General features: G+C 40.2%; 1 protein-coding gene across 1 annotated transcript; it reads left to right on the forward strand.

Moving 5' to 3' along the window:
* Positions 1-5,845: 5,845 nt before the first annotated feature.
* On the forward strand, positions 5,846-21,963 carry LOC116325334 (zinc finger protein 513-like). The gene is made up of 8 exons (XM_031746182.2): positions 5,846-5,965; positions 7,066-9,319; positions 9,628-9,862; positions 13,038-13,160; positions 14,374-14,508; positions 15,566-16,072; positions 18,022-18,215; positions 19,245-21,963. Exons 3-8 carry the CDS (start codon positions 9,823-9,825, stop codon positions 19,842-19,844), a joined length of 1,599 nt encoding a protein of 532 aa, XP_031602042.1. The 5' UTR covers positions 5,846-5,965; positions 7,066-9,319; positions 9,628-9,822; the 3' UTR covers positions 19,845-21,963.
* The last annotated feature ends 1,918 nt before the right edge of the window (positions 21,964-23,881 follow it).

A 23,881-nucleotide genomic window follows, 5' to 3' on the forward strand; every position in this document is an offset into this window, starting at 1 on the left:
CTGCTGTCAATGCTCAGTTTCTAATAGTTTTTCTTACTCTTGGCTCTGTTTTATCTCAGTTAGAGCTCATGTCTTTCCATGGTGATGCCAGGTACAGGCAATCAGCCAATTAGAAGGAAGTTGTTTTAAGAAACAATAGAGCATGAGTGGATGAACTGAGAGGGAGTCTAATATACACTCACCAGACAATTTGGACCACCTCCTTTCAGAACTGCCTTAATTCTTCGTGGCCTACGTTTTAGTCCATGTTGAGATGACAGCATCACACACTTGCTGCAGATTTGTCTGCATCACATTCATGATGTGATTCTCCAGTTTCATCACATCACAAAAGTGCTCTACTGGATTGTAATCTGGTGATATTGGGGCTATCTCTGTACAGTGAACTCACTGTCATGTTCAAGAAACCAGTTTTAGATTATTTGAACTTTGGTGGGTTATCCTGCTGGAAGCAACCATCCGAAGATAGATACACTGTGATCATAACGGCATGGACAGGGTCATCAACAACACTCAGGTTGGCTGTTCTTAAGAAGTGATGCTGAACCACTGACATAAAGCAAGATAGATCCATGCTTCCAAGTTCTGACGCTACCATCCAGACTTATCAGACCAGGCAACATTCTTCCACTCTTCTACTGTCCAATTTTGGTGAGCCCATGTGAACTGTAGGCTCAGTTTCCGGTCCTTAGCTGACAAGAGTGACATGCAGTGTGATTCATTGTATGGTGCATTCAGATGCTCTTGACGCACTTTTGTTGTAACGAGCGGTTAGTTGAGTTACTGTTGCCTTCCTATCAGCTCAAAGCAGTCATTTTCCTTTGACTTCAACGAGACATTTTCTTCCTGAGAACTATCGCTCACTGCTTATTTTCTGTTTTTCAGATCACTCTCTGTAAACTTTAGAGATGGTTGTGTGGGAAAATCCTAGCAGATCAGCAGTATCTGAAATATTTAGACTAACAACCATGCCAAGCCACTTAAATCAATGCTCTTCTCCGTTCTGATGCTCTGTCTAAACTTCAGCAGGTCATTGTGACCATGTCTACATGAGTGGCTGCCTTGTGATTGGCTGATTTGATATTGGCGTTAGTGAGTAGTTAAATAGGTGAAATAAAACTAAATAAGTATTATTTAGACCTATGAGTCATGCAAGGCTGCTTTAGTAGAACTCAAGAAAGAAAATATGAAATTAGAAATAAGAATCAAAGGTTCATTGAGGCAAAGAGAACGCACAGGGCAGTATTTTACTGATCAAACTTTATGCTTGAATAGAAATTTGCATCCAGGACTTTAATCTTATTTTCTTTACTTCAGTCTGAATTCTTTGGTAGGAGTCTGTGCCGCAGTTAAAGAGAAGTGAAACCTTGTGGAGGACTCAGTGAACTGGAGCGCAAGCTCATACCTGAGTGATTAAAGTATTACAAACCCACGTCCACTCACACACGAAGCATGAGGCTGAAAATGTGGCCGCCGGGTCACCAGACTGTGGATTGAGAAACGACACGTGCTGCTAGAAAGCATTAACAAAATCCTTCTCATTGTGGTGAATGCTTTTACACTGTAAAATGTAATATTGTGTTTAATTAAAAATATTAAATAGGCTGAACTCATTTTTTATCAATTTGTTATTAGAGCTCGATTTAAATAAGTTACCAGTACTTTTTATGCAAAAACGCTGATAAACTCCATTTATTTGAGTTGTCTTAACTTAGAAAAACTAAGTAAGCTGGAAGTTTTGCTTCTCAGTGCGGAAGGATGAAAGATGTGTTTTGAAAATGCCACGTGACTACCGTCCCCCTCCCTCCCGGATCAGTCCGCATGTTCATGGCGCCAGCATTTGTTATGGAATATATTGAGCAAACCTGGAGATATTATTGTTGTCATTGCTGTGGATCTTTACTGACTTGGTGAGTAAATGTTTACTCTTATTCAAACTGATTTTGTGGCTTCTCTTAGTTTAGCACCAGGTTTATAATCTTGCTAGCTAGTTAGTGTTAGCCTAGCGTTGCTGCTGCCGCTGGGCTCATCTTACTTAAAAATTAACACCACAGTCTTAAAAACCTTACATAAAACTATGTCGGTGAAATTTTCTGTTGATTGTTTGAAATAAATAAGTGAGAAAAGAGCCCAGACAAAATTCTTCGGGAGGTGCAGCCGTTAGGGGTGGGGGGATAACAGAGCTCTCCGAAAACGTGGAAGCACTTTTGCAAATATGTGATATTTTGATAAATTAAGTAGATATTTGAGCATTACATAGCTACATTCTCGCCTGAAAATATCTTAAAAGGTTATTTTGTGACCCAGAAAGGGTAGTCTGGGGAAAAGGAGGATCGCATTTGTCGGCTATGTTTGTCAGAGGGCGCAGCTAAAAACTTGTTACTTTTTCTGGGTCACAAAATAAACGTTTAAGATATTTTCAGGCGAGAATGTAGCTGTGTAAATTTCAAATATCTGCTCGATTTATCAAGACATCACATATTTGCAAAAAATGCTCGGACGTTTTCAGAGACGTCCATTTTTTTCATGCTTTGTGGCAGCTTTTGAACATCTGTGGCATCTATTAATGTCAAATCTAGCCTTTATTTAACAACATAAGCAAACTCTATGTTACGATGATTGCACAGCCATTAAGGATCAAATCAATGTTCTGTTTTTCTCCCTCTGCTTGCTTCTTACTGTCTTTGAGGCTCGGGACCAGCACTCCTGTTGTTGGACAGAAAGACATCAACTCAGTGGTAAGTGTTTTGGTTTTCCAATATATTAGCAACTGTCAGTGACATTTATATTAATCAGGCTGAACTTTAATCATACTTTAGATCAGCCTGTTATACTTATTGTTTTATTTGTGCTTTGGTTTGGGGAAGTTGTTTCTTTACTGATCTTTTCCTGTCTTCTGTTATTAGACTTGAGATATGACTGCACGATGCTGTTGCTGTGACTCCAGTTAATTCTACAAGACATGCTGTGTAAGTAAACAAACAAACAACAACAGTTTGGTCTGCATTTCTTGAAAGATCACATCCCCAAACTTAGTTTAGAGGGTCTAAACTGTATATAGTGAAGTCTGCAAGTTTTCTAACAGCAAAATTTGTTTTGTACCCAAAATCATTTTGCACAACATTAGAATGAAAGTTATTGGCCATGTTTGCATAGCCCTTTTAAAATGATGCTTTGATGACATTATTGTGTGTTGGGTGGTGGTCACAGCTATCCAGACTGACAATTGGGACATTGAATGTCACCTCTCCGGTGGGGAGGGAGCCTGAGATTGTCTAAATTGGAGTCTGTTTTATACCAGAAGCAGAAAAAACATGTTTTAAGAAAGCAATTAAGTTAAAATATGATTGTTTGCTTGCAGGACACCAGGAGAGATGAGTCCTCCGTCACAGATGGTGTGGTCAGTGAAGATGGTCGCCTGCAAGTTCAAGCTCATTGCATCTCCAACCATCAACCACTGCCACTGTACTTAAGGGAAGTTAAAGACTTTCTTCTGCACCTACATTTGGATCACCTTGATCCATGACAGTCATTCAGGCAGTAATGCCTGGACTGGAAACAAGCCATCCTTAAAATAATACAACATTCCAGCTCATGTGTTGGAATGGAAAACAAATGTGTTGTTTAAATTAGAGACTGCACTTGTGACAGAACAACAAATATTTTATTTTGATTATATAAGTAATGTAAGTACAAAACAAACTTGTGGTAGGCCTAAACTTATTTTCAGAATAATTACATCTGAGACTTTGTTTCATTGTAAGATTATAACAGCGATGGCAATATAATTGTTTGTTGTTCAGCAGAACAGTGTCCATTTTTGGCTGTTATACTTTGTTGTGTTTGAAAATAAAAGTTGGGCTGATTTTAACATCATTACAAAAAGTGTTGTTAATTATTTTTAATCATATTCAGGTTACCACAAATTGTTTTTTCATTTAGTTGAACTTGAAATGTTTGTTAGGTAAACAATTAGTATTGTACAGTCAGAAATATCAAGTTATTGTTAATACTGCAGACTTGCAATGTCTAAGTTGTCCTAACAGTCATCTTAAGTAAGCTTTACTTATTTTTTTTGAGGCAACGAGTTTCCATAATTTTTTTGAGTTCTGGGAACTAAAAAAAGGCTGTACAGTGTACTCAAAATGAGTAAGTTGCCCTAACTTGGTCATCTGATGTAAACTTGATCCAATCTTTTTGAGTTCTGGGAACAAATGAGCTTGTACAGAATACTCAAAATAAATAAGTTATCCTAACTTAGTCATTTTTAGCTAAGCTTTACTCAATTTTTTTGAGGCAACGAGTTTCCATAATTTTTTTGAGTTCTGGGAACTAATTAGATTTTACAGTGTATAACAGACTCAAGTGGCTTGAGTCCAGGTAGGACGAATGCAATCTTCTTTCACTCTGAAGTTTTTTGCATCATGACAAGCTGGTGAACAGCTGCAGACACGTTGGACTTTATGGACGTAGAGGAGAACTCAACTGTGTCCCAGGTCAGTTAGGCAGTTGGGCTGTTTGGACAATTCCTGTCATTTGAGGACACGATGGAGTCGATGATGTCTGGAGGCAACAAAGAGATGGATAAAGGTGTTCAAAAGCAGGTAAGAAAGAGGAGCAGGTGGGAAAGACAGAAAGAGGGGAAAAGAGTGAACAGAGTGAAGAGAGCACAACAGAAGAAAAACAAGAAGAAACAGAAGAAAGTGGTGATGAAACTGAAATAGAGAAAGGAAAGCAGCAAAAAGAAGGAACGGAAAAAAGACAACACTAGAAATAGGGGGAAGGATAAAGGATGTGTAGAGAAAGAAAGGAAAACAGAAAAAGAGATGGAAGGAGAGGCTGGATGTGAAGGTGAGGAAGAGGAGAAGGGAGGCCACGTGGAGAAAGAAGATAAGAGGGAGGACAATATAGAAATGGACCGAGAGGAGATGGAGGGAAGAGCAGCGGACGGAAAGGCAGAGATGGAGGAAGAAATGACTGAGAGAGAAGAGGAATTAAAGACACAGGGAGAGAACGAGAGAGAAGAAAGGAGGGTTAAGTGTGAGAGGATGAAATGAAACATTCTACAGCAGAGGTAGAGAAAGAAAGACACAATGAAAATGAGGAAGGAGAAACAGAGGATGGAAGAAAGAAAGAAAACCATGAAGTGGAAGAGTGTGATGGAGAAAAAGAGGGAAATAAAGGAAGAAAGAAGGATGGAAGCAACAAAAGAGGGGTGGAGAAAAATAATGATGAGTAAGAAGAGTGGTTTAAGTCTCGGAAGGAGGAAGATGAGAAAGAAGTAGGAAAAGTATGTGAGGATGAAAGTCAGGGTGAGATGAAACAAGTTGTAATAGAGGAAAGTGGAGATGAAAGAGCAGGAAGAGGAATGGAAGAAGAAGATGTAGATGAAAACAGAATAGAGCAAGACAGACAGATAACAAGAGGAAATGTAGAAGGAGTCAAAGTGGAGAAGCTGAAGGAGCATCACGCTGAAAACAAAGAGGAGGTAAACAAAGAAAAGGAAGAACAGGTTAATGTAAAAGAAGAAAAAACAGAAGAATAGGCTGAGGAGCCAGAAAAGAGGCCTGATCAGTCTGATCCCCCAAAACTGTCCCTCTGTCACCTCTGCAGGACCCAGAATCTGCTGAAACGCTGCATCACGGCACAGAAAACAAAGCTCCCAGAGTCCTCACAGATGGAGAGAAAGGGGCTGTCGCTGCCAAAACCCACAGCGGGGACATTTATCCCACATCGCCGAGCAGTGACAAGGAGGCTTTTCTGAGCAGCACAGACGCTTCACACCAAACTGCTGCTGCACAGAGTGTGACAGACACAAACGTTCCCTGTCTAAGTGAACAAACAGAGATGTCGCAGCGCAGCTTAAAGGAGCAAGAGTGGCATCCAGGTGAAAGAGCAGGAGGTGAAAGAGCAGGAGGAGAAGAAGCAGGCGACTCCAGAAATACTCCACCTGTATTGCACACAGGTAACCAGAGAATTCACTAGAAAAATTTCAGTCCTGGCTGGTTTGGTGACACCTGTGGTCACAGGTAGGAACTGCACACACATTAAATCAGACACTTATCAGGTGGAATAAGCTTGGCTTAAGATGCTCTTCCACAATGTTTTGGGGGGGTTTTAAAAATGGGGTACCACACAGGAGAGCAAGGAAAAGGCAGATCCACGGTATATCAAATTTATGAGGAAAACATGTTAAAATTTGACTGAAGAAGATGTGAAGTGAATAACTGAAAGAGTAAAAGAAGTGAAGTTTTTATTTACATAAAACTACAAACATTTTAGCATCCAAATATGCTTAAAATGACTGTAGAAAAGACCTTTATTGAGTAAAATCATTTACATGGTATTATTATACATACACATAGTATTTTTGGTCATATTATTATGTATTTTATTTCTTTTAATTACCGTATGTTGCTGGGTACCTTTTTCTAAGAAATCTACAGAATAACAATAAACTAATCCTTAAGAATATTTTGGCTTTCACTGGCTAAAAAGTGAAATACTTGCTTGCAAAATATGGTGGCGTGGAAGGAAAGAGTTATTAGGTTATAGTCTTTAGATCAGCATTAAGACTTCCTAGCAAAGACAAGGTCTGCAAATAAGCTAATGCAGCAGTGCTTATAGATACTGTTTCTGTGAGATTAGGTAAATAGTCATTTAAAATAACAACAAGAAGATATGGGTGAGGTTTATTTTTGTGTTGTCATACATTGTTAATAAAACGGTTTTATAGACCCAAAATTCAGATTGCAGTGTAAAAATATTGATCTATTTGTTCTGTAAACATTCCAAAGTGAAGTTACTGTTTTCAAATGTTCCGATCTACATTGGATATTATATAACTGTAGCTATGATTGGCTGGAACACAGTTACTGAAAGTGAAGATTTGAGCCAGAAAGTTCATTCATTCATTCAAATCCAATTAAAATTCCACAAAGATGACACTGACTCAACTGACTAAGATAAATATTAGTGGACAAAAACCTCCATGGTGCAAAAGAAAGTCATTTTAAGTCATTTCCTAGAAGTACTTAAATTATTCAAAAACATGTGCATTTTCAGACCTACAGACATCGCTTTGCAGACCAGAGGACAAAGTGACACTGATGGAAGCTCCTGCTCAGTCCTCGATGGAAGATGAACAAGAGAGCAAAATTTCCTCTGGCACAGTAAAACCTCCGATGAAAACCGTGAGGTCTTCTGTGATGAATGGTGAGGCTGATGCTGCAGATGACAAGAAGAAAGATGGCCAACAATCATCAAAGTACAAAACAGTGTCCTACAGAAAGATCCCCAGAGGAAACACCAGGCAGAGGATTGATGAGTTTGAGTCCATGTTTAACTCGTGAATGAGCGTTAAACATAATATATAGTAACATATGCTGATATATAATATATGTAGAGGATTTGCTTTGATTAATCAAGTAGTTTTTTCTGATTCAGCTTTTGCAAATTATGACCCCTATTAGTAATGTTTTGAGAAAACCAGAAGACCCAGAGCAGAGCTTTGAGGTACTTTTTTTTCTAAAATATGTACATGATTTTATATGACTGTATTTGTACCTGTTGCTTGTTTGGGATGCTTGGGTGGCAGTTTTTCTTTTTTGTTTCATCTTCATAGGCAGTCCATCCCCTCCCCAATTCCCTAACCTGACTTCCCTAACCCTATCCCAAAAACTCAGCTCATTAAAACTCAGATCTATAGTTGGCATCTGAGCAAATAAAACCTTAAGGGAACTTCTGTCTAATTGGTGCCATTGCTCCACTTGACAGTTAAGGATCCCAAAACTGAAAGACTGCTCTTGATCCTTTGTTGGTCCCAGACTTAAAACAAATGAAATTTCACACTGAATTGAGTTCACCCAGTTTTTTAGAAATACAGTATGTCGTGCAAACTCCTGAAGTTTAATTCATTTAATATTTTAACATTTTAGAGGATTCTAGATTCTTCTTCGGGAACAATTATCAAGTTAAAGGAATATGTTTTTTCTCTTTTTCTTTTTCAATTGTTTAGTTTTATCCTGAATAGGTGGCAGAATTTTGAGTATTAAAAAAGAAAGTCTGAAGATATAAAGTAAATGTGTGTAACACAACTATATAAATGATTTCTTTCTTAGCCAGTCTTTGACTGACTTAACCCCTCAGTGATATCTACTCAGGCCTTGATCTCTGCTTGTACATACAGAAAAATAATAACTGACAGAATAAAAGGATATGATTTTTTTTTTAACGTTAGTTAAACCTACCAGACACTTAGAACTGTATATGCATAAGGTCTTTAAAAAAAAACTCTCCTATTGACAAACTGTTTTAATGTAAATTTCACGGTATGTTTATCACAATTGTATGATATCTATTCTTTAATTTAATGTATTCAAGCAAAACCATCAAACAAAATATATGTTCTTGCATTTTGTAATTTTTGTTGACATGAACTACTTTTACCTAAAACAATATATATGTCTGCAGTGGTACAAACACCAGAGGATTATCTCTTTTTGAGGTTTTTGTTGAATATTTTGACAATAAAATGAACCTATTGCTGAAGCTTTGTGGTATTTCTGTGCCTTTTGTGTTCCTTTTCACAACTTTACGTTTTTGTTTTGTTTTGTTTTTTTACTTTATTTTGTTTGTTTGTTTGTGTTACAAACCCACAATATTAAACTTGTTAGTCATCTCTAGGACATCAAATCATTTGTATTGTCTTCTAAACATTATAGGAACACAGATTTATATACAATACAGCATTGTTTGCATAATAATAATAAATATTGTTGTTATTGCTCTTATTATTATATAAACATACATGAATTGTCCAATATTAGTTTATTTGTGAGGCAAAAATTGCAAGATTACCTAAAATTTGAGGGAGCTTGTTTCTTACATTGAAAAACAAAAACAAAAAACACTAACAAAGAAAAGAAAACATTATTGTTATTATTTAGCTATAGATATATACATATGTAAATGAATTTTTTTTTTTCCACCACACCTAAGTTAAAATTCAGGGTTTGTATGTTGAAATACAGAGATATTCAATAATCCGGACAACCTGAAATTTTGACCGCCTGGCGCTTTTACTTTTTTTTATGGTGGCAGAGACAAACTTCCACAGCTTTATATATAGAGGTCATTTGAGGTTGGTAAACACAGTAAGGACTACTATTCCCACAATCCCCTGCGTCTTTCGGTGACGTCACATAGAGCCCGGACCCGGCGTAGTAGCGCTGTGTGTGTTTGGCAACAACAAAAAGAGTGTTTTGAGATTAGTTTAACTGCATTTTCACCCGCGGTATTTTAAGGGACATTATCACAGGTAAGTTATTCGGTGGAGTGTCTTCGACTTCATTAAGTTTTATTTTTAGTGTGAGCTAAAAGCGAGCGTTAGATTACAGTGTTGATTTTAGCCGGTTGGCTCGCTGGCTAGCAAGATGGCTCCGGCTACTTACTGCGAAACAATAACAAAGAATGAGCAATGGTAATGAATTTAAATGGATTGGTGTATTTTTAAAGTTTATTGTGAACTGAATAGAGCTGTAAAGTGTTATGTAGTAATTTAGGGAAGGTGTGGGTCTTTTTTAATTGGTGCTGTTGCCGGTGTACGCCTTCCGCTTCATGCGTTAGATGGTGGCGATGACTCCGCCGCTACTGCTGTCCGTTGGAGGAAGAGGAAGAGGAAGGAGGTGATGATGATGATGATGATGACATGCAGTTAGCTAGCTGGCTGCCTCTCTGGCTGGACGGACGGACTAGAGCCTGCAGAGTGTTGGAGGTGTCACCGCGAAAACAGCGCAGGATCCGTGCTGAAGAGAGGCGAAGATGCCGCGGAGAAAACAGTCCAACCCGCAGCCGGTGAAACGTAAGTCCAGCTGTTTTCTTCCAGCTCTTTGATGCCTTTCTGTCCGCATGAAGCTTAAATCACTGCCATAGAATAAAGTAGTAAGTCTTTGCTGGGTATTGGTCCACTTAAAATGCATTTTTATAGAGTTAGACACATTTCTGAAGGATACAGGCATGTTAAAAGTTGCCTGAGTGGTCTGAGTCCTCGAGTCCTTTCCTCTTTATCTCCCTGAGAGGAAGACCGCTGAAGACATGTTGTCCTTTAAGCAGATGTGTTTATCTGTTATCTCATCCTGACTGTTCTGGCTCACTTGGATTCTCCACCTCCTCTCTGCTTCCTATCTCCACTTCCTCTTCGCAGGCTCCCTACCTGACCTCCCCCTGCTCCCTCCCTTCGTTCTTCCTCTCTTTCTTTCACAGCTTCCTGTATGATTTCTGTCATTCCCCTTGGTTTCCTGTGGACCCTCACCTTTATTATTAACAGGGGCCAGAAGACGTTTCTAGGTTTTTAGTTGTGTCTCCAGTTTCATTTGTTTTCCTCTCCTCTCACGCGTCACCTGTGCAACACTCACCTCCCTTGGTTTACATTTGTTTGACTGCGTGGGCATCAGTCAGTTTAAAAAAAGAGAATACTGGATTTAGGAGACTTGATTTCACCTGTTGACCTTCTCAGATTTCTAACGATGTACATATTTAAACAGACTTCATATGGGAGTGTACTTGTGAGCATGTGTGCAGGGGCTCAGAGGAAAAAAGGCCAGTACATCCTTGTATTCAAATTACTCGTATTCAAAGTCTCACTGCAGCTCAAGTAGCTTCTGGACGTCTGACACAATCACAGTGGTGTTATCTGAAACAATGATCGCACAGTTGAACCAAAGCTTCTGTAAAACTGAACTTTATAACCTTCAATAAAAGGAGGATTTATGTGTTTTAGTTTCAGATCGGTCTAGGTTTGAACACATTAGCAGTTCATTTGAATAAAGATTGACCGAAGAAGGTGAACAGCTTTGGTTCTACAGTGGAGGAATAAAGTTTTTTGCTGTCATAACCGAAACCAACATTTTAATGCAGGAAAACCCAAAATATCTGGGATTTGTATCTGCGGGTTTCTTTGTAAGGTGTTGGGTCTTAACTCACATTACCTGCCTGCAGACTTGTTTGAAAACTAAAAGACTTTAAACAGGACTCTTAGCAGTAGCTTGCAGAACCAGCTTTATCAACTACAACTTCAAATAATCATTTTCTGTGTGATTTTATCAGTCTGTAACACTCTTCTTTACAGCGTTGCTCCAGTTCATTGAGGTATGCAGGTATTCATTTCAAATTTGTTGCAGGCCTTGGGATCATTGTTTAATTGAATGACCCTGTTTGTACCAATAATTTAAAATATTCTTTAGCTGTCACACAGACGGCCTTATGTTTGACTGTAGAATACTTTGGTATACAGAAGAGTTCATGGTTGAGTCAATGACTGGAAGATGTCCAGGTCCTGTCTGTATAATAAGTCCAAATCATGACCCTTCCACCACCATGCTGACAGCTGTTATGAGGTGTTTGTGCTGATATGCTGAGTTTGATTTTGGTGTTGCTGTGCAAAGGACTTCCAGAAGTTCCAGAAGTCTTGTGATTTGCAGCTTTGCAAATATAAGCTGTGCTGTCATGTCGTTTTTAGAGAGAAGAGGCTTTCAGTGCCTGGCAGTTCTTGCAAACAAGCCACTGTTGATTAGTCCTTTTCTAATTGTGCTGTCATAGACATTTAACTTGGTAACTGAGGCCTGTAGAATCTGAGATGAAGCTCTTAGGGATTTTTGCATTTTCTCTGGGCCTTGCACACAGTCTGACCTTGGGGTGAATTTGCTGCGATGTCCACTCCTGGGAAGACTCTCAGCTGTCTTGAATGTCTTCCATTTGTCTTGTCCGTTTGTATGACAAGCCTTAAACTTGTCATACAGCATCTTTGTTTTCTTTAGTCGATGCAGGAAGCAGTCACAGCGCAGCTTGAATTAGTTTGAAAAAAAAAATAATCAGTTGTGGTGTTTGTTACTTTCTGTCCTCTGGCTGCTGGTCTGCAGCTAACGATTGCTTCTGTTGTTATATTTTTGGTTCCTACTAAAAAGGTTTCAACCAAACAGAAATCAACAAGCGTCTCATATAAAAGTTTTTCACTTACTCTTTTTTTTCAGCAGGGTTTAGTTTACTCAGGCCTAATCTTCATTTTTAAAATAGCCTGAAATGACAGGAAAACTCAGATTTTTGCCTTAATTTGATGTGTGTATTGGCCTCCAGAGGCCCATTTTGAGAAGGAAAAACATCTTAATTTTCTAAATTAATCTAAGCCAGTGTAAGCCAGTGTTTGTCATTGACCTCTAAAAGACAAATAGGTCAGAAAAACCGCAGCAGAATAATTTTCTACTCTAACTACTGTTAATAGTTATCCAAACTGTTTGAAAAAGTAGGTTTTGCAAAACTGATGGTAAAATTAATTCAAATTAAAGCTCAGGAAAATCACAATGAGAATAAAGAGAATAATTTAAAGGCAAGTTTCCTTAATGTTTAGTGTAAATATTTTTAATTATCAGTAAAGTTTTTATTTTCTTTGTGACAGTAAAAGTTAGAATTGCTCTAAGCTGGGTCAACAAATGTCCGCTCAGAGGCTTAAGAGTATAAAAATGTCCTGTATCATCAGTTCTGTGTTCGACTCGTCTTCCTCTTCCTGACCCTCTCAGCCTCGTTCCTCACCCCACAGCTCTTCCTCCTCAGCACTTATCTCACGCTCACCGATTTCCTTCTCGTTTCCTCTCCACCTCCTTTGCTGTTATCCTCCTTCTCCTTTTTTTCTGTGTTTTCGAGCACAAACTCTGTTATCGGCTGTCTTCTGTCCTGTTTATCAAATTTTTTTTTTTTTTTTTTTTTTTTGGGGGTTGTTGTTTGTTTTTTTTTTTTAAGGAAATGAAAATTTGTCACATAAACAGAAGAGATGTTGATGTTTGTGTCAGATGTTCACAGTTTTACAGCTCGTATCACAAAGGGAAACTTTTGAGTGACACCCGGACTTTTTAACACCCTCAGGTGGAAGCTGACTTTGTGTTTCAGGATGGGCTTGGCGTTTGTCTTCATTTGGTCAGGTGAAGCTTCCACAGTTGTGTTTATGCAGGAAATCATGAGAAATGTTTGTGTCTGTTTGTACTCAGTGGACTCTGAGGATGGGGCAGTGGTGTGTGAGCCAGGCTGCCTTGTTTTGGACAGCGACTTCCTGCTGAGCGGCGAGCTGGAGTTTGGAGACTCGGAGATCATGGGGCTGGATAGAGAGTCTGGTCAGTAACACACACAAAGGTTTCTACATTCACGGGGTTGGAAAGCAAGCCACATATTTAAACATTTCACCAGTTTTTATTAGGTTTTTCTCTCTGTTTTGGCTGAAGCGTTGACCCTGTGCTCACACAATATTATAAACATTGTTCTCCCAATTCCCGATAATCAGGCGAGGTACGGTCTCTTTGATGATCAGGCTCGAAAAGACTTACAAGTTCAAACTGATGTGCTTTCCGTATTTAAGATTTTGAGTTTATGGTACTTTGTACCATAAGTTTGTCTCTGAGTTTGTTGAAAGTGAAATAATATGCAAGCCCATTTCATTAATGTCTGTGGCACAAGTTAAAAAGTCAAATGTTTGCTAATTAAAAATTCAGAAAGTTAAACAGAATGTAAGCTGAATGTATAATTGGGTAATTAGTCTGCATTATTAGTTTATCACTGGGCAAGTGAAATGCGTTGAGTGTAAAAATCTGCCAAATGAAATGTGTGGCGCTAACCACTGTGGTGACCCCTTGTGGTAAGGGAGAAGTTGAAAGTAGCTTAAAGATTTTAAAATTCACATTTGAAGCCAAGTTAAAGAGTCACAAATGTTGAGCTAAAATGAAAAGTATGCAGTATTTTCACTTTTTAACTTGTCTGGGCTTCCATAGATGATGCTGTAGTGAAAGAGCAATGAACGACTGAGCATGCCGGTGGTGTTCGTGGACCAACTGTGAAGTCCTCACAGCTCCATACTAGCAACTGAGTTGTGAAGGATTCCCTGTTTGCCTGAACCACCGGTGTCACCTCTCAGAAATAGCCTCCGCATCAGCGCTGGTGTAGGAGTAGAAGAAGTCGAAAGCTGGTGCAGCTTTTGTGATGTCACTTATGGCACAGGCTGATGTATAGAGGGCGCAAAGACATTTCATCGCTATGTTAGGAGCTCAGAGAAGTAGATTCTCCAACTGACTAACTTAAGTGGTCATGTTGTTTCCTGTTTTGACTTCTATTCCTGCTCCAGCGCTGATGCTGCTGATTTACTTCTGAGTTGCGACACCTCACTCAGGAGAAGCGAGTTCAGTGTGCCTCAGCTGCCAGCATAAATGTATAAATCATTCCTGTAATAAATTAAGTTTTTAAATGCAGCAGTCATTTCCTCAAACCCCATGAGAGTTGAATTTTTCTCCTCAGAGGTCGAACCGACTGTCTGTTTAACTCTGTGTTCTTCTTCAGGTATGACTGTCTTCTCTCTAAGTGTGGAGGATGACTCGTCAGCACCGACAGACTCCACCTTCCCAGCGTTCCTCTCCTGTAAGGGATGTGGTCAGCTTCTGGGAGACACACCTTTGGGGGCAGGCTTAGATCTCGGTAACTACTGACTGACTACAACATGCCAGGCTGTTTACATGTGGAGTTAAAAATACAAAAGACCCGGGCACAGAGTGATATTGGAATATTTTCACTTCTTTGATTTGAGTTTAGTATCCAGTAAATCTCACAACTCTATGATGGATAGAATCCAGCATATGCAAGCACATGAACACACATGCATATGAGTCACATCTACATAGTCCACCACTGACATTAATGTGGAAACAGCAAGTCTATTTCTTGCGTCAGAGAGCAGACACAACTCAATCAAAAATAAAAGATCAGTTTTAGTTTTTTCACTGGTTACTGACTGTTATTTGTAAACAAGAAAGAGTAATCAATTGTAATTCTGCATAAATGTATTAATATGCTAACTCAAACTCAGAACCCTGAACTGTAGGGATACATGAAAAGTTTATCATCAGGTTGTGCTGTACTGTATTAAAAGGTTATTGTAGAGAGCCTGGTTATAGGAGTATGTGCAGATGAGTAGATTATGATAAAAATGAAAGTTTGACTATAATATGACCAACATAATGATTGTAGCGTATGTATCTCCTCCTTAATGGGTGAGCCAGTGTCAGTGAAACTCTGTGCTGTCTCATCCCAAAATTTGTAACTTAGACCAAATGTTGTTCCACAAACCTCTAAATACAGAATAAAGAACTTGAAAAGGGGCTGCAGGCCTGGAAAAAACTGCCCATAGGGTGGCTTTTTGCTATGTATATATACAATAAATAACAGTGGTCCTAGAATTGAACCCTGGGGCACTCCTTTAATTACATGAAACAGATGTAAATGTGATTCCTGCACACACTGGAACCTGCCTGATAAATCATTTTTAAACCATCGGGCATGAGGGGGTTGTTTTTCCTCATGAACCGCCCTGCTCTGACAAGTCTTTGCTTTAAGACTTATCATCCACTGTGTCAAATGCCTAGGTTAGATCAGTAAAAATGGCTGCAGAGGTTTGTTTTTACTTTGTTTGTACTGAATTAATATAATATTGTTTTAATTATTTTAACATTAGAAAATGTGATTTATTTCATTCCAGGTGTAGGACTCGACCTAGGGGCAGAGCTTTATTGTCTCTCCTGTGAGGAGGGCCTCCAGCATGGCGCCTCCATCGACTCCTCTCAGTTGGAGGGTTCCAACCTGTCCGATAGATCCCTTGGCGGCAGCTCCGAAAGGAAGAGGAGAAACGTAGACAAAGCCAGCTGCGTTGCGGACCCCGCCCCTAAACTTTACTCCTGTTCGCTGTGCACCTTTACCTCGCGCTACTCTAACCATCTCAAACGCCACATGCGGATCCATGACGGCCAGAAGCCATACCACTGCCCCGTCTGCCCCTACGCCTCAGCCCAGCTCGTCAACCTGCAGCGCCACGCCCGCACACACACCGGGGAGAAACCGTACGGCTGCCACCAGTGCAGCTATGCCTGCAGCTCCCTCGGCAACCTGCGCAGACACCAGCGCATGCACACACAGGAGAGACCGCAGAGGAGGGAGAAGGAGAAAAGACGGGGAAGACGGAAAAAGGCAAGCGGCAATGCTGAAGAAGGTGAGTAAACACAAACCTTCAAGTCAATTATGATCTCAGAGTTAAAAAGCTTATAAATTTGTGTTAAAACAAGTTTGTTAATCAATAATTTCACAGGCTGCCTGCAGCTTCTCTCTCTTTTTTAATCACTTTGAAGGAAACTCTTTCTGATTGCTAATCTGACAACTAACTTTTATATATTTCACCTTTGGACTGAAAACTCAGTCCATCATCATCAGTGTAAATAACATTTTCAGATCGTCTACGTAACAGGGTGTGCCACTAATGTGAAAAAGCAGTCATTTGGGAGAAGCCACAGCGATGTCTTTTTGTTCAGCGTTTCCCTCTTTGGTGGGTTTGGAGGCTTCCTGGTAAAGCTCTCCTCTGGGATGTTAGACCGATTAACACCTGTTTACAGGATTTTTCTTGTAATGCGTTTACAGTAATGACATGTTTTCAGTTTGGGTAAAGTTGGTGTCACCAGTGCTCCAGTGTGCTCTGTGGACTGTGACAGAGGTTAGGTGAATAACATAGAGTCATGTGATAAAGGAAGCACACCCTCTTTCTTGCCATGATGTAATGAAAAATGATCTGTAGCAAAGGTGTACACCACGAGCAAAGTTCATAACACAGACATGCTTTATATGCTTTGTTTCTTAACAACGTAAAACATGCTGTAAATGAATGAGTTGGTGTAAAAGTGGCTCTTCCAGCCAATTTGAAAACTTTGAAAATATTACCTGGCCCCCAACCGTGTTATGTTTTTAGCATCAGTTACCACGGTGATTTAGCCATGTAAAAAAGAGAGTCACTTAGCCATTAACCCGTTAGGGTTTTAAAATGATGTAAATACAATCCTAGATGAACAACAGCACATTTGTGTGGCTTAGTGCCAGGAGATAAAGCTGTGATGATATCCATTTTTAATGAATGATAAGATAACTCTTGTTAGAATATATTAAAAAATATAAAAATGTAAACCTTAAAGTTAGCGATGTTTTACTTTAGATGTAATTTAATTTCAAATATGTCTACATAAAACATATATGTTTATGGGATGTGTGTATTTTGTTCTCTCTCTCGCTCTCTCTCTCTCGCTGATGTTTCTCGGGATTGTGGGAGGTTCTGGTTGGAGGGGTTGGGGACTGCCCTCCGAGGGAAAGGCAGGGGGAAACACTGCAAATCTAAGAGCGAAGCATGTGTTATTGTGTCATTGTGAAATCATCATGATAATAGCAGCAATAGATTTCAGCTTCAGTGTGACCACAGTGTGGGTATTCGGTTTTTCATTATCAGCTGAATAAATGTTCGTGTGTTTGTCTGTTGGTTATAGTCACATGCATCCTTTTTGATAAAGGAAACCACTCTGATGTCGAGTCTCTTTGTAATTCTGTTTTTAAAGGCTCTTACTACAATTTAGTGTCTTTGTGACAGAGCCGTGAGATACGCTCACTTTTGTTGCTTGTTTGGGTCAAGCCCCACAAACACAAACATGACGCCTGCATTTCCCATTTAGCAAAATGCTCACATATATCCTGTGGTAACCCTGTGAACACATGACTAGTTTTGTGATTAAAAACTAACCAGGCTTTTTAAGCTGTTCTTTATGTAGAAAATTTTAGATTTAAAGCACACTCAAAACTTGGAAATATCACAAACCCAGAGTAGAGGTTTGATGACATGTGGAGGGTTTGCATTTTGGAGATTTGACAACTCCAAATTTAAAAAAAAAAAAAACTTTTTCTGAGGGGGAGAGTTCTCATCTTGGAAGCAGTGAGCAGAGCAGAAAAGAGGAAGCAAGTCGGCAAAATGAGGAAGAGAAAATCTCTCTGGCTTAGTGCTCAGTGACCTAAAACTGAACTGCATGATAGGGGATATCTAGATTTGATATCTAGAAGAACGTGTTTACACTGCAGCTAATAATGATCCAAACAACTTTGCCTTTTTAATGCTTCCCTATGTGTCTGCAGTCATGTCAGACCTGACCCTGCGAGTTTCCCAGGACTCTGCTTACCTCCAGACGTTGGGAGGACTCGGCTCCCCCTCTGGCCCCCTTCCAGTCCTCCTCTTCCCGCTCTGCTGCCGGGTGTGCGGCCTCACTCTGGAGGAGTCCGACCTAGAGGGCGACAAGGCAGAGGGAGAGGTGGAGGGCGATGGAGGACAGGTTTGTTTACCAAAACACAGCTGGTTTTCTTTCAAAGATCCTCTGTAAACTTTAGGATGAAATGAGGGGTTGTACAATGTGTAGTTTGTTTCCACGACAAACAGAAAAACAGAAGCTCCACCCACCACAAACTTCCACATTTTCCCAGTTTACATTAACGATAGCAGACTGACTTCCTCCCTCATGCTGCTGTCACAAGCTAAAAAGTCGGTGGCAGTCTTAAGGTGGTGCACAGGTTCAGGCCACCATAGATTCAGATGGCGGGCATTCTCTCATCGTTTTTGGTCAATTTTGTCACAATTTTTTTGTCAGATTTCCAATACATGCCATTTTCACCCCGTATTGTGTCTTCAGCTCTATCTACAAGTTCTCTATGGTCCCAGCAGGATCAACCATCTTCCTGACAGGAAAAATCTTAAATCTTGATGATTTAGTTGTTAATGGACTGGTACTGATATAGTGCTGTTCTACACAAATTGAATAATTAAAGTGCTTTCGTACTACAAGCCTCATTCAGCCACACCTTCAAACGAGTACCCCCCCCCCCCCCTATGCCTGAACACTTTTTAGCCCCTGTCATCCTAAAAACTTTGTAACTTTGCTGCTGCTGCTAATTATAATTTGTGAGCAATTTTGTCGCCTCAGGTCTGCTCTCTTTTCTGGAGTATTAATAGATGAACAAATGTGTGAGATGCCTCATTATCTTATTCTTTTCAGTTCATTTATTTTTATATAGCATCAATAAACAAAAACACATGCCTAAAGAGACTTTATATTGTAAAGTAAAGAGCCTAAAATAATCCAGAGAAAACTTCCAACAATCAGATGACCATCTATAAGCAAGCACTTGGTGAATGTGGGAAGGAAAAACTGATATTGAAGGTGGCTATAGCCACTGTGGGAACGTCTCAAACCTGCAGGCTTTCTAATGACCACCACAGAGCGGCGACTCTGGTTAATGACAGTTTGATTGCATGATCTGTCCACAGGAAATGTTTCCTCTCACTGTATGCTATGTTATTTTTCCAGGTTTGCCGCCGTTGCTCCAAAGACACCTCGAGGGCTCCCTGCAGCCCGGACGTGTCTCGGGGATCCCGGCGCGGTCAGCGCGGCAACAAGCTGTACCGCTGCCCTCACTGCCCCTTCCTGTCCCACTACCCCAACCATCTGGCCCGCCACTCCCACGTCCACTCGGAGGAGAAGCCTCACCGCTGCCCGCACTGCCCCTACACCTCCTCACATCTTGACAACCTCAAGCGGCACCTGCGTGTGCACACAGGCGAGAAGCCTTACCAGTGCCCGTCGTGCAGCTACGCCTGCGGGAACCTGGCTAACCTGCGACGTCACGAACGCATCCACTCGGGCGCCAAGCCGTTCCACTGTGCCATCTGCGGCTACTCCTGCAACCAGAGCATGAACCTGAAGAGGCACATGCTGCGGCACACGGGCGAGAAGCCGTATGCATGCGGCGAGTGCGGCTACACCACGGGCCACTGGGACAACTACAAACGCCACCAGAGGAAGCATGGGCACAACACGGACAGCTGGGACAAACACGCGCCCATCAACGGCCTCGGCTGGGGCCAAGACACTCAGGAGAGCCAGAGTCAGGGACAGGAGCACTCTTAGATACTGTGTGTGCGTGCGTGCGTGTGTGTGTGAGAGAGGCAAAAAATGACTGCAGCGGTTAGTCGATCGACAAAAAACCCAGTATCATTATTATAATAAGTTCAGGGTTTCAGAGTCCACCTTCTCCAGTGTGAGCTGCTGATTGTTTATAAAGTCAGATTTTAAAAATATTTAGCCTCTTTTAAAGACACATGCTTTATGAAAAAGGTGGGCGTGGCCACGGTGACATCATTTTTGTGATGCTTAAAGCTGAGCAGTTTGACTTAATTTTGAAACCAGTTAAGTCACCCTCTGCAAGCTACTAGAAATATTGCAGTTTAAGGCACTTCCACTTTGGCTTTGCTTTGCTGATCCGGAGGTTATGTCCACGCAGTCTGTGGCTGGATGAAACAAGGTGAAAGTAAATAATCGTCTTGATGGAGCGCAGTCCTGGCGTTTCTGTGGATGACAGGATTACTCTGTGTGCCCTGCAGGCCCTCTGAGTAATCAAAGAGATCGAGATGATAAACACAAAGATACTCTAAAGAACCACAGAGAGATGCAAAACCATTATTAAAAAGCACAAAATGAGCATGAAAAGATGCAAAATAACTGTAGAGAGAACTCCAAAGAGATACAGAAACATCAGTGTGATCTATGTCTTTTTGTGACACCAATATGAATATGAACATGACAAACTTTCTCAGGGATCACCCACCCTAAACATGTTCCCTCCATGCTTACAGTCAGGGTCAGCATCATCACATTTTTGCTCTTTAGTTATTTACAGCTGCAAATTAAAACCACACCGATGCTGTGTCACCTGCAGACCGTCAGAAAGGCAGCAGGTTCTCACACATCCATTTGCTGACTGCTGTTTACTAAGGTGAAAACTCACTTCGTGTGTAGCAAGTTTGCAATTTCTTGAGGTTTAAAAAATTGCCAGCTATTTTTAAAAACTTTGTTTTGTTTTGTTGCTCAACTAATCGCTGCATCATTAATCAGGACAAACACCGGCAGTGAAACTGGAACAAAGCAACACTTTAAAAGTGATTGTAACCCACAAGCTACACAATATTTAACTCCTGCAGGGCTTTTTTTCCCCACCACACTGGCGCAACTGTAGGAAGACCCAGCTTTGTGACATGTGTTTGTGAGGACAGTAAAGCCTTTTCTCTTCAGGTAAAAGCCAGTAAAACACCTTCATTAGTGTTTTTCCTTTTTTTTTTTTTTAATCAACATGAGCTCATTGTCTGTAGCAGCCATTAATGGTGGCTGTTCCACAGATTTCCTCTCTACATCAAAGACGTCGAGAGACTCCAGGAACTCGTTTTCACACATCTTGAATGTATTTGTCAGAAGCTCCTTCAAAGAAAGCAAACAGTCTTACACCTGGGCCAGTGTGTTATCACATCTATTTAACAGAGCAAGGGAAATAACTGTGTGTGTGTGTGTGTGTGTGTGTGTTTGTTTTTGTGTTATGTATACACTGGTGAGCTCGGGTTGGAGCTAAACTCAGGTGCCTTTAACAGACTGAACGACTGTAATGCTGCACTGACTTTATAAAGGGGCATTTGTGCGTCTGTGTGTGTGTGTGTGTGTGTGTTATACACATGTATACAGACTTTTTAATGAATGCAGTGAGAGGACGCAGGTCTTATTTCCATGAACTGAAAGGTTTCGGGGGGGTTTTCTCCACAGATTATCTTTTTTTTTTTTTTTTTTTTTTTCAGAGAGGGCGGAGCAACATCTCACAAGCTTTAAGTGGGCCTAATGAAGGGGTTGGGAGGGGGAGTGTAAGGAGACGAGTGTATGTATCCTGGACTTTTTTTTTTTCTTTCCGTGTGTGTGTTTGGTTCGCGTCGTTGCTCAGATTTGGTTTTTCAGATCTGTGCTGTCATCTCCCAACACGTCTCCCTCGTTACTCAGACATGTGTATCCATCCCACCCACCTCCACCCGTCCTCCCACCAATACATTGGACCTGAAGAAAAGGTGATCGTGAGGCTCCTGAGCTTGTGATGTTAAAGAAACAGGGCTTATATGTTTGGGTGAAGGGTTTGGAAATGTACTCTGAGTGGCTACCTCGTGCTGTATCAGAAAGCATTAATTAAAACAAAAAATTAAAAATGTGTCAGTAATTTATTTCTCATTTCCAATGATGCCAAATGTGAAGGGGTGGAGCTTTGGGAACTTTAGTTTTTTCATTAAGGAACATGGCGGCCATCGCTGCAAGCACATTTTATGGGAAGAAGAAAAGTAAGTGCATAAAACTTTTGAGCAATTTTTAGCTATAAATGTTAACATATTTTAAATAAGTCTCTTAATAACACATTAAAACATAGTATGCTTAATTCTAACTTCATTTTAGTATAGTATTGAAGTGTTTAAAAAATGTCCTCCGTAGTGGACATTTGTAGTCATTTCCTCCATTTTGTTCTGTTTTTTTAAATGACCAGAAGAGTCCTTTTTAGAAGCAGAAAGAAATCTATTGCAGTTTGATGAGGGAAACCCAGATCTTGAGTTGTCTGATGAAGAAGATCATGGGGAATAAGCCCTTCAAGAAGAAAGAAAGGAGCATCAGAGATGGTACTCAGACCTGAACTTGCTGTCATTAAGTGGTTGGACAACAAGCCAGTTGTCATCGCATCCTCTGCCTATGGCAATCAACCTCAGGACACATGCACAAGATGGTCTAAAAAACAAAAGGTTTGTCCATGTGCCAAGGCCACTGGCAATTGCTGAGTACACTACCAATATAGGTGACGTGGACCTTGTTGCCGAATGTTGAGATTCTACAGGATGGTCTCTCGCACTCAGAAATTGACAGTATGTGCAGTTCTCTACTTTTTGATCTGGCAATCACCAACTCATGGCTTCAGTATAGCAGTGATTTGGAGTTTGGGGGGAAGAAACCACTACAGTTCCTTGACTTCAAACTTCTCCTTGGTGAAGAGTTGAAGCAAATGTTTGCCATCAAAGTTCATTTTTACATGTTTGGCCTTCCAATGTCCTCCGCAGTGGACATGTGATATCTAAAACATTAAAACTTTTTTTTCCCAAAAAATTATTTCAGTCTTCTAATTACCTTACAAACATTGAGGATTTAAAAATTTTTGATTGGACAACATTTTTTTTCCTGGTAGTCCAGAGGATATATATCTATATCTATATCTATCTCTCTCTCTATCTCTCTCTCTCTGCATATATATATATATATATAGAGAGAGAGAGAGAGAGAGAGAGAGAGATATCTATAGATATAGATATATATATATATATATATATATATATATATAGAGAGAGAGAGAGAGAGATCTATAGATATAGATATATATATATATATATATATATATATATAGATAGATAGATAGATAGATAGATAGATAGATAGATAGATATAGATAAAAAATTCCCCGCTCGCCCCTGTGGGTGGTCAATCCTTCAAGCTATATGTATGTATATATGTATATATATATAAACACCCAGCACGCCCCTGCGGACGGTTTTATCCTTCAAGCTCGGGTCCTCTACCAGAGGCCTGGGAGCTTGAGGGTCCTGCGCAGTATCTTAGCTGTTCCCAGGACTGCGCTCTTCTGGACAGAGATCTCCGATGTTGTTCCCGGGATCTGCTGGAGCCACTCGCCTAGCTTGGGAGTCACTGCACCTAGTGCTCCGATTACCACTGGGACCACCATCACCTTCACCCTCCACATCCTCTCGAGCTCTTCTCTGAGCCCTTGGTATTTCTCCAGCTTCTCGTGTTCCTTCTTCCTGATATTGCTGTCATTTGGAATATATATATATATATATTTATATATATATATTGACCGCCCACAGGGGCGAGCGGGGAATTTTTTTTAATATATATATATGTATATATATTTCAACATTGTTTAAGTAATGTTTTCTAGTTGAATTTTTGCATCTTGGGGGTATTGAAACAGCAAAGATCCATAGAGCAGCAACACTAACCTCAAGTGATGGGATATTTTGCATCTAGCTTACAAGCTTTGCTAGTTTCTTTTTACAGCTTTGTGTGCGTTGTCGTGTCACATC

This window comes from Oreochromis aureus, linkage group 23 (genome assembly GCF_013358895.1).
Source record: "Oreochromis aureus strain Israel breed Guangdong linkage group 23, ZZ_aureus, whole genome shotgun sequence".
NCBI lineage: Eukaryota > Metazoa > Chordata > Actinopteri > Cichliformes > Cichlidae > Oreochromis > Oreochromis aureus.

Excerpts from the sequence above, each read along its gene's own strand:
- LOC116325334 (XM_031746182.2), top strand. The coding sequence starts at position 9,823 with ATGCCGCGGAGAAAACAGTCCAACCCGCAGCCGGTGAAAC. Across the intron at positions 9,863-13,037 it reads CAACCCGCAGCCGGTGAAAC|TGGACTCTGAGGATGGGGCA; the intron begins GTAAGTCCAGCT and ends GTTTGTACTCAG. Across the intron at positions 13,161-14,373 it reads GGGGCTGGATAGAGAGTCTG|GTATGACTGTCTTCTCTCTA; the intron begins GTCAGTAACACA and ends GTTCTTCTTCAG.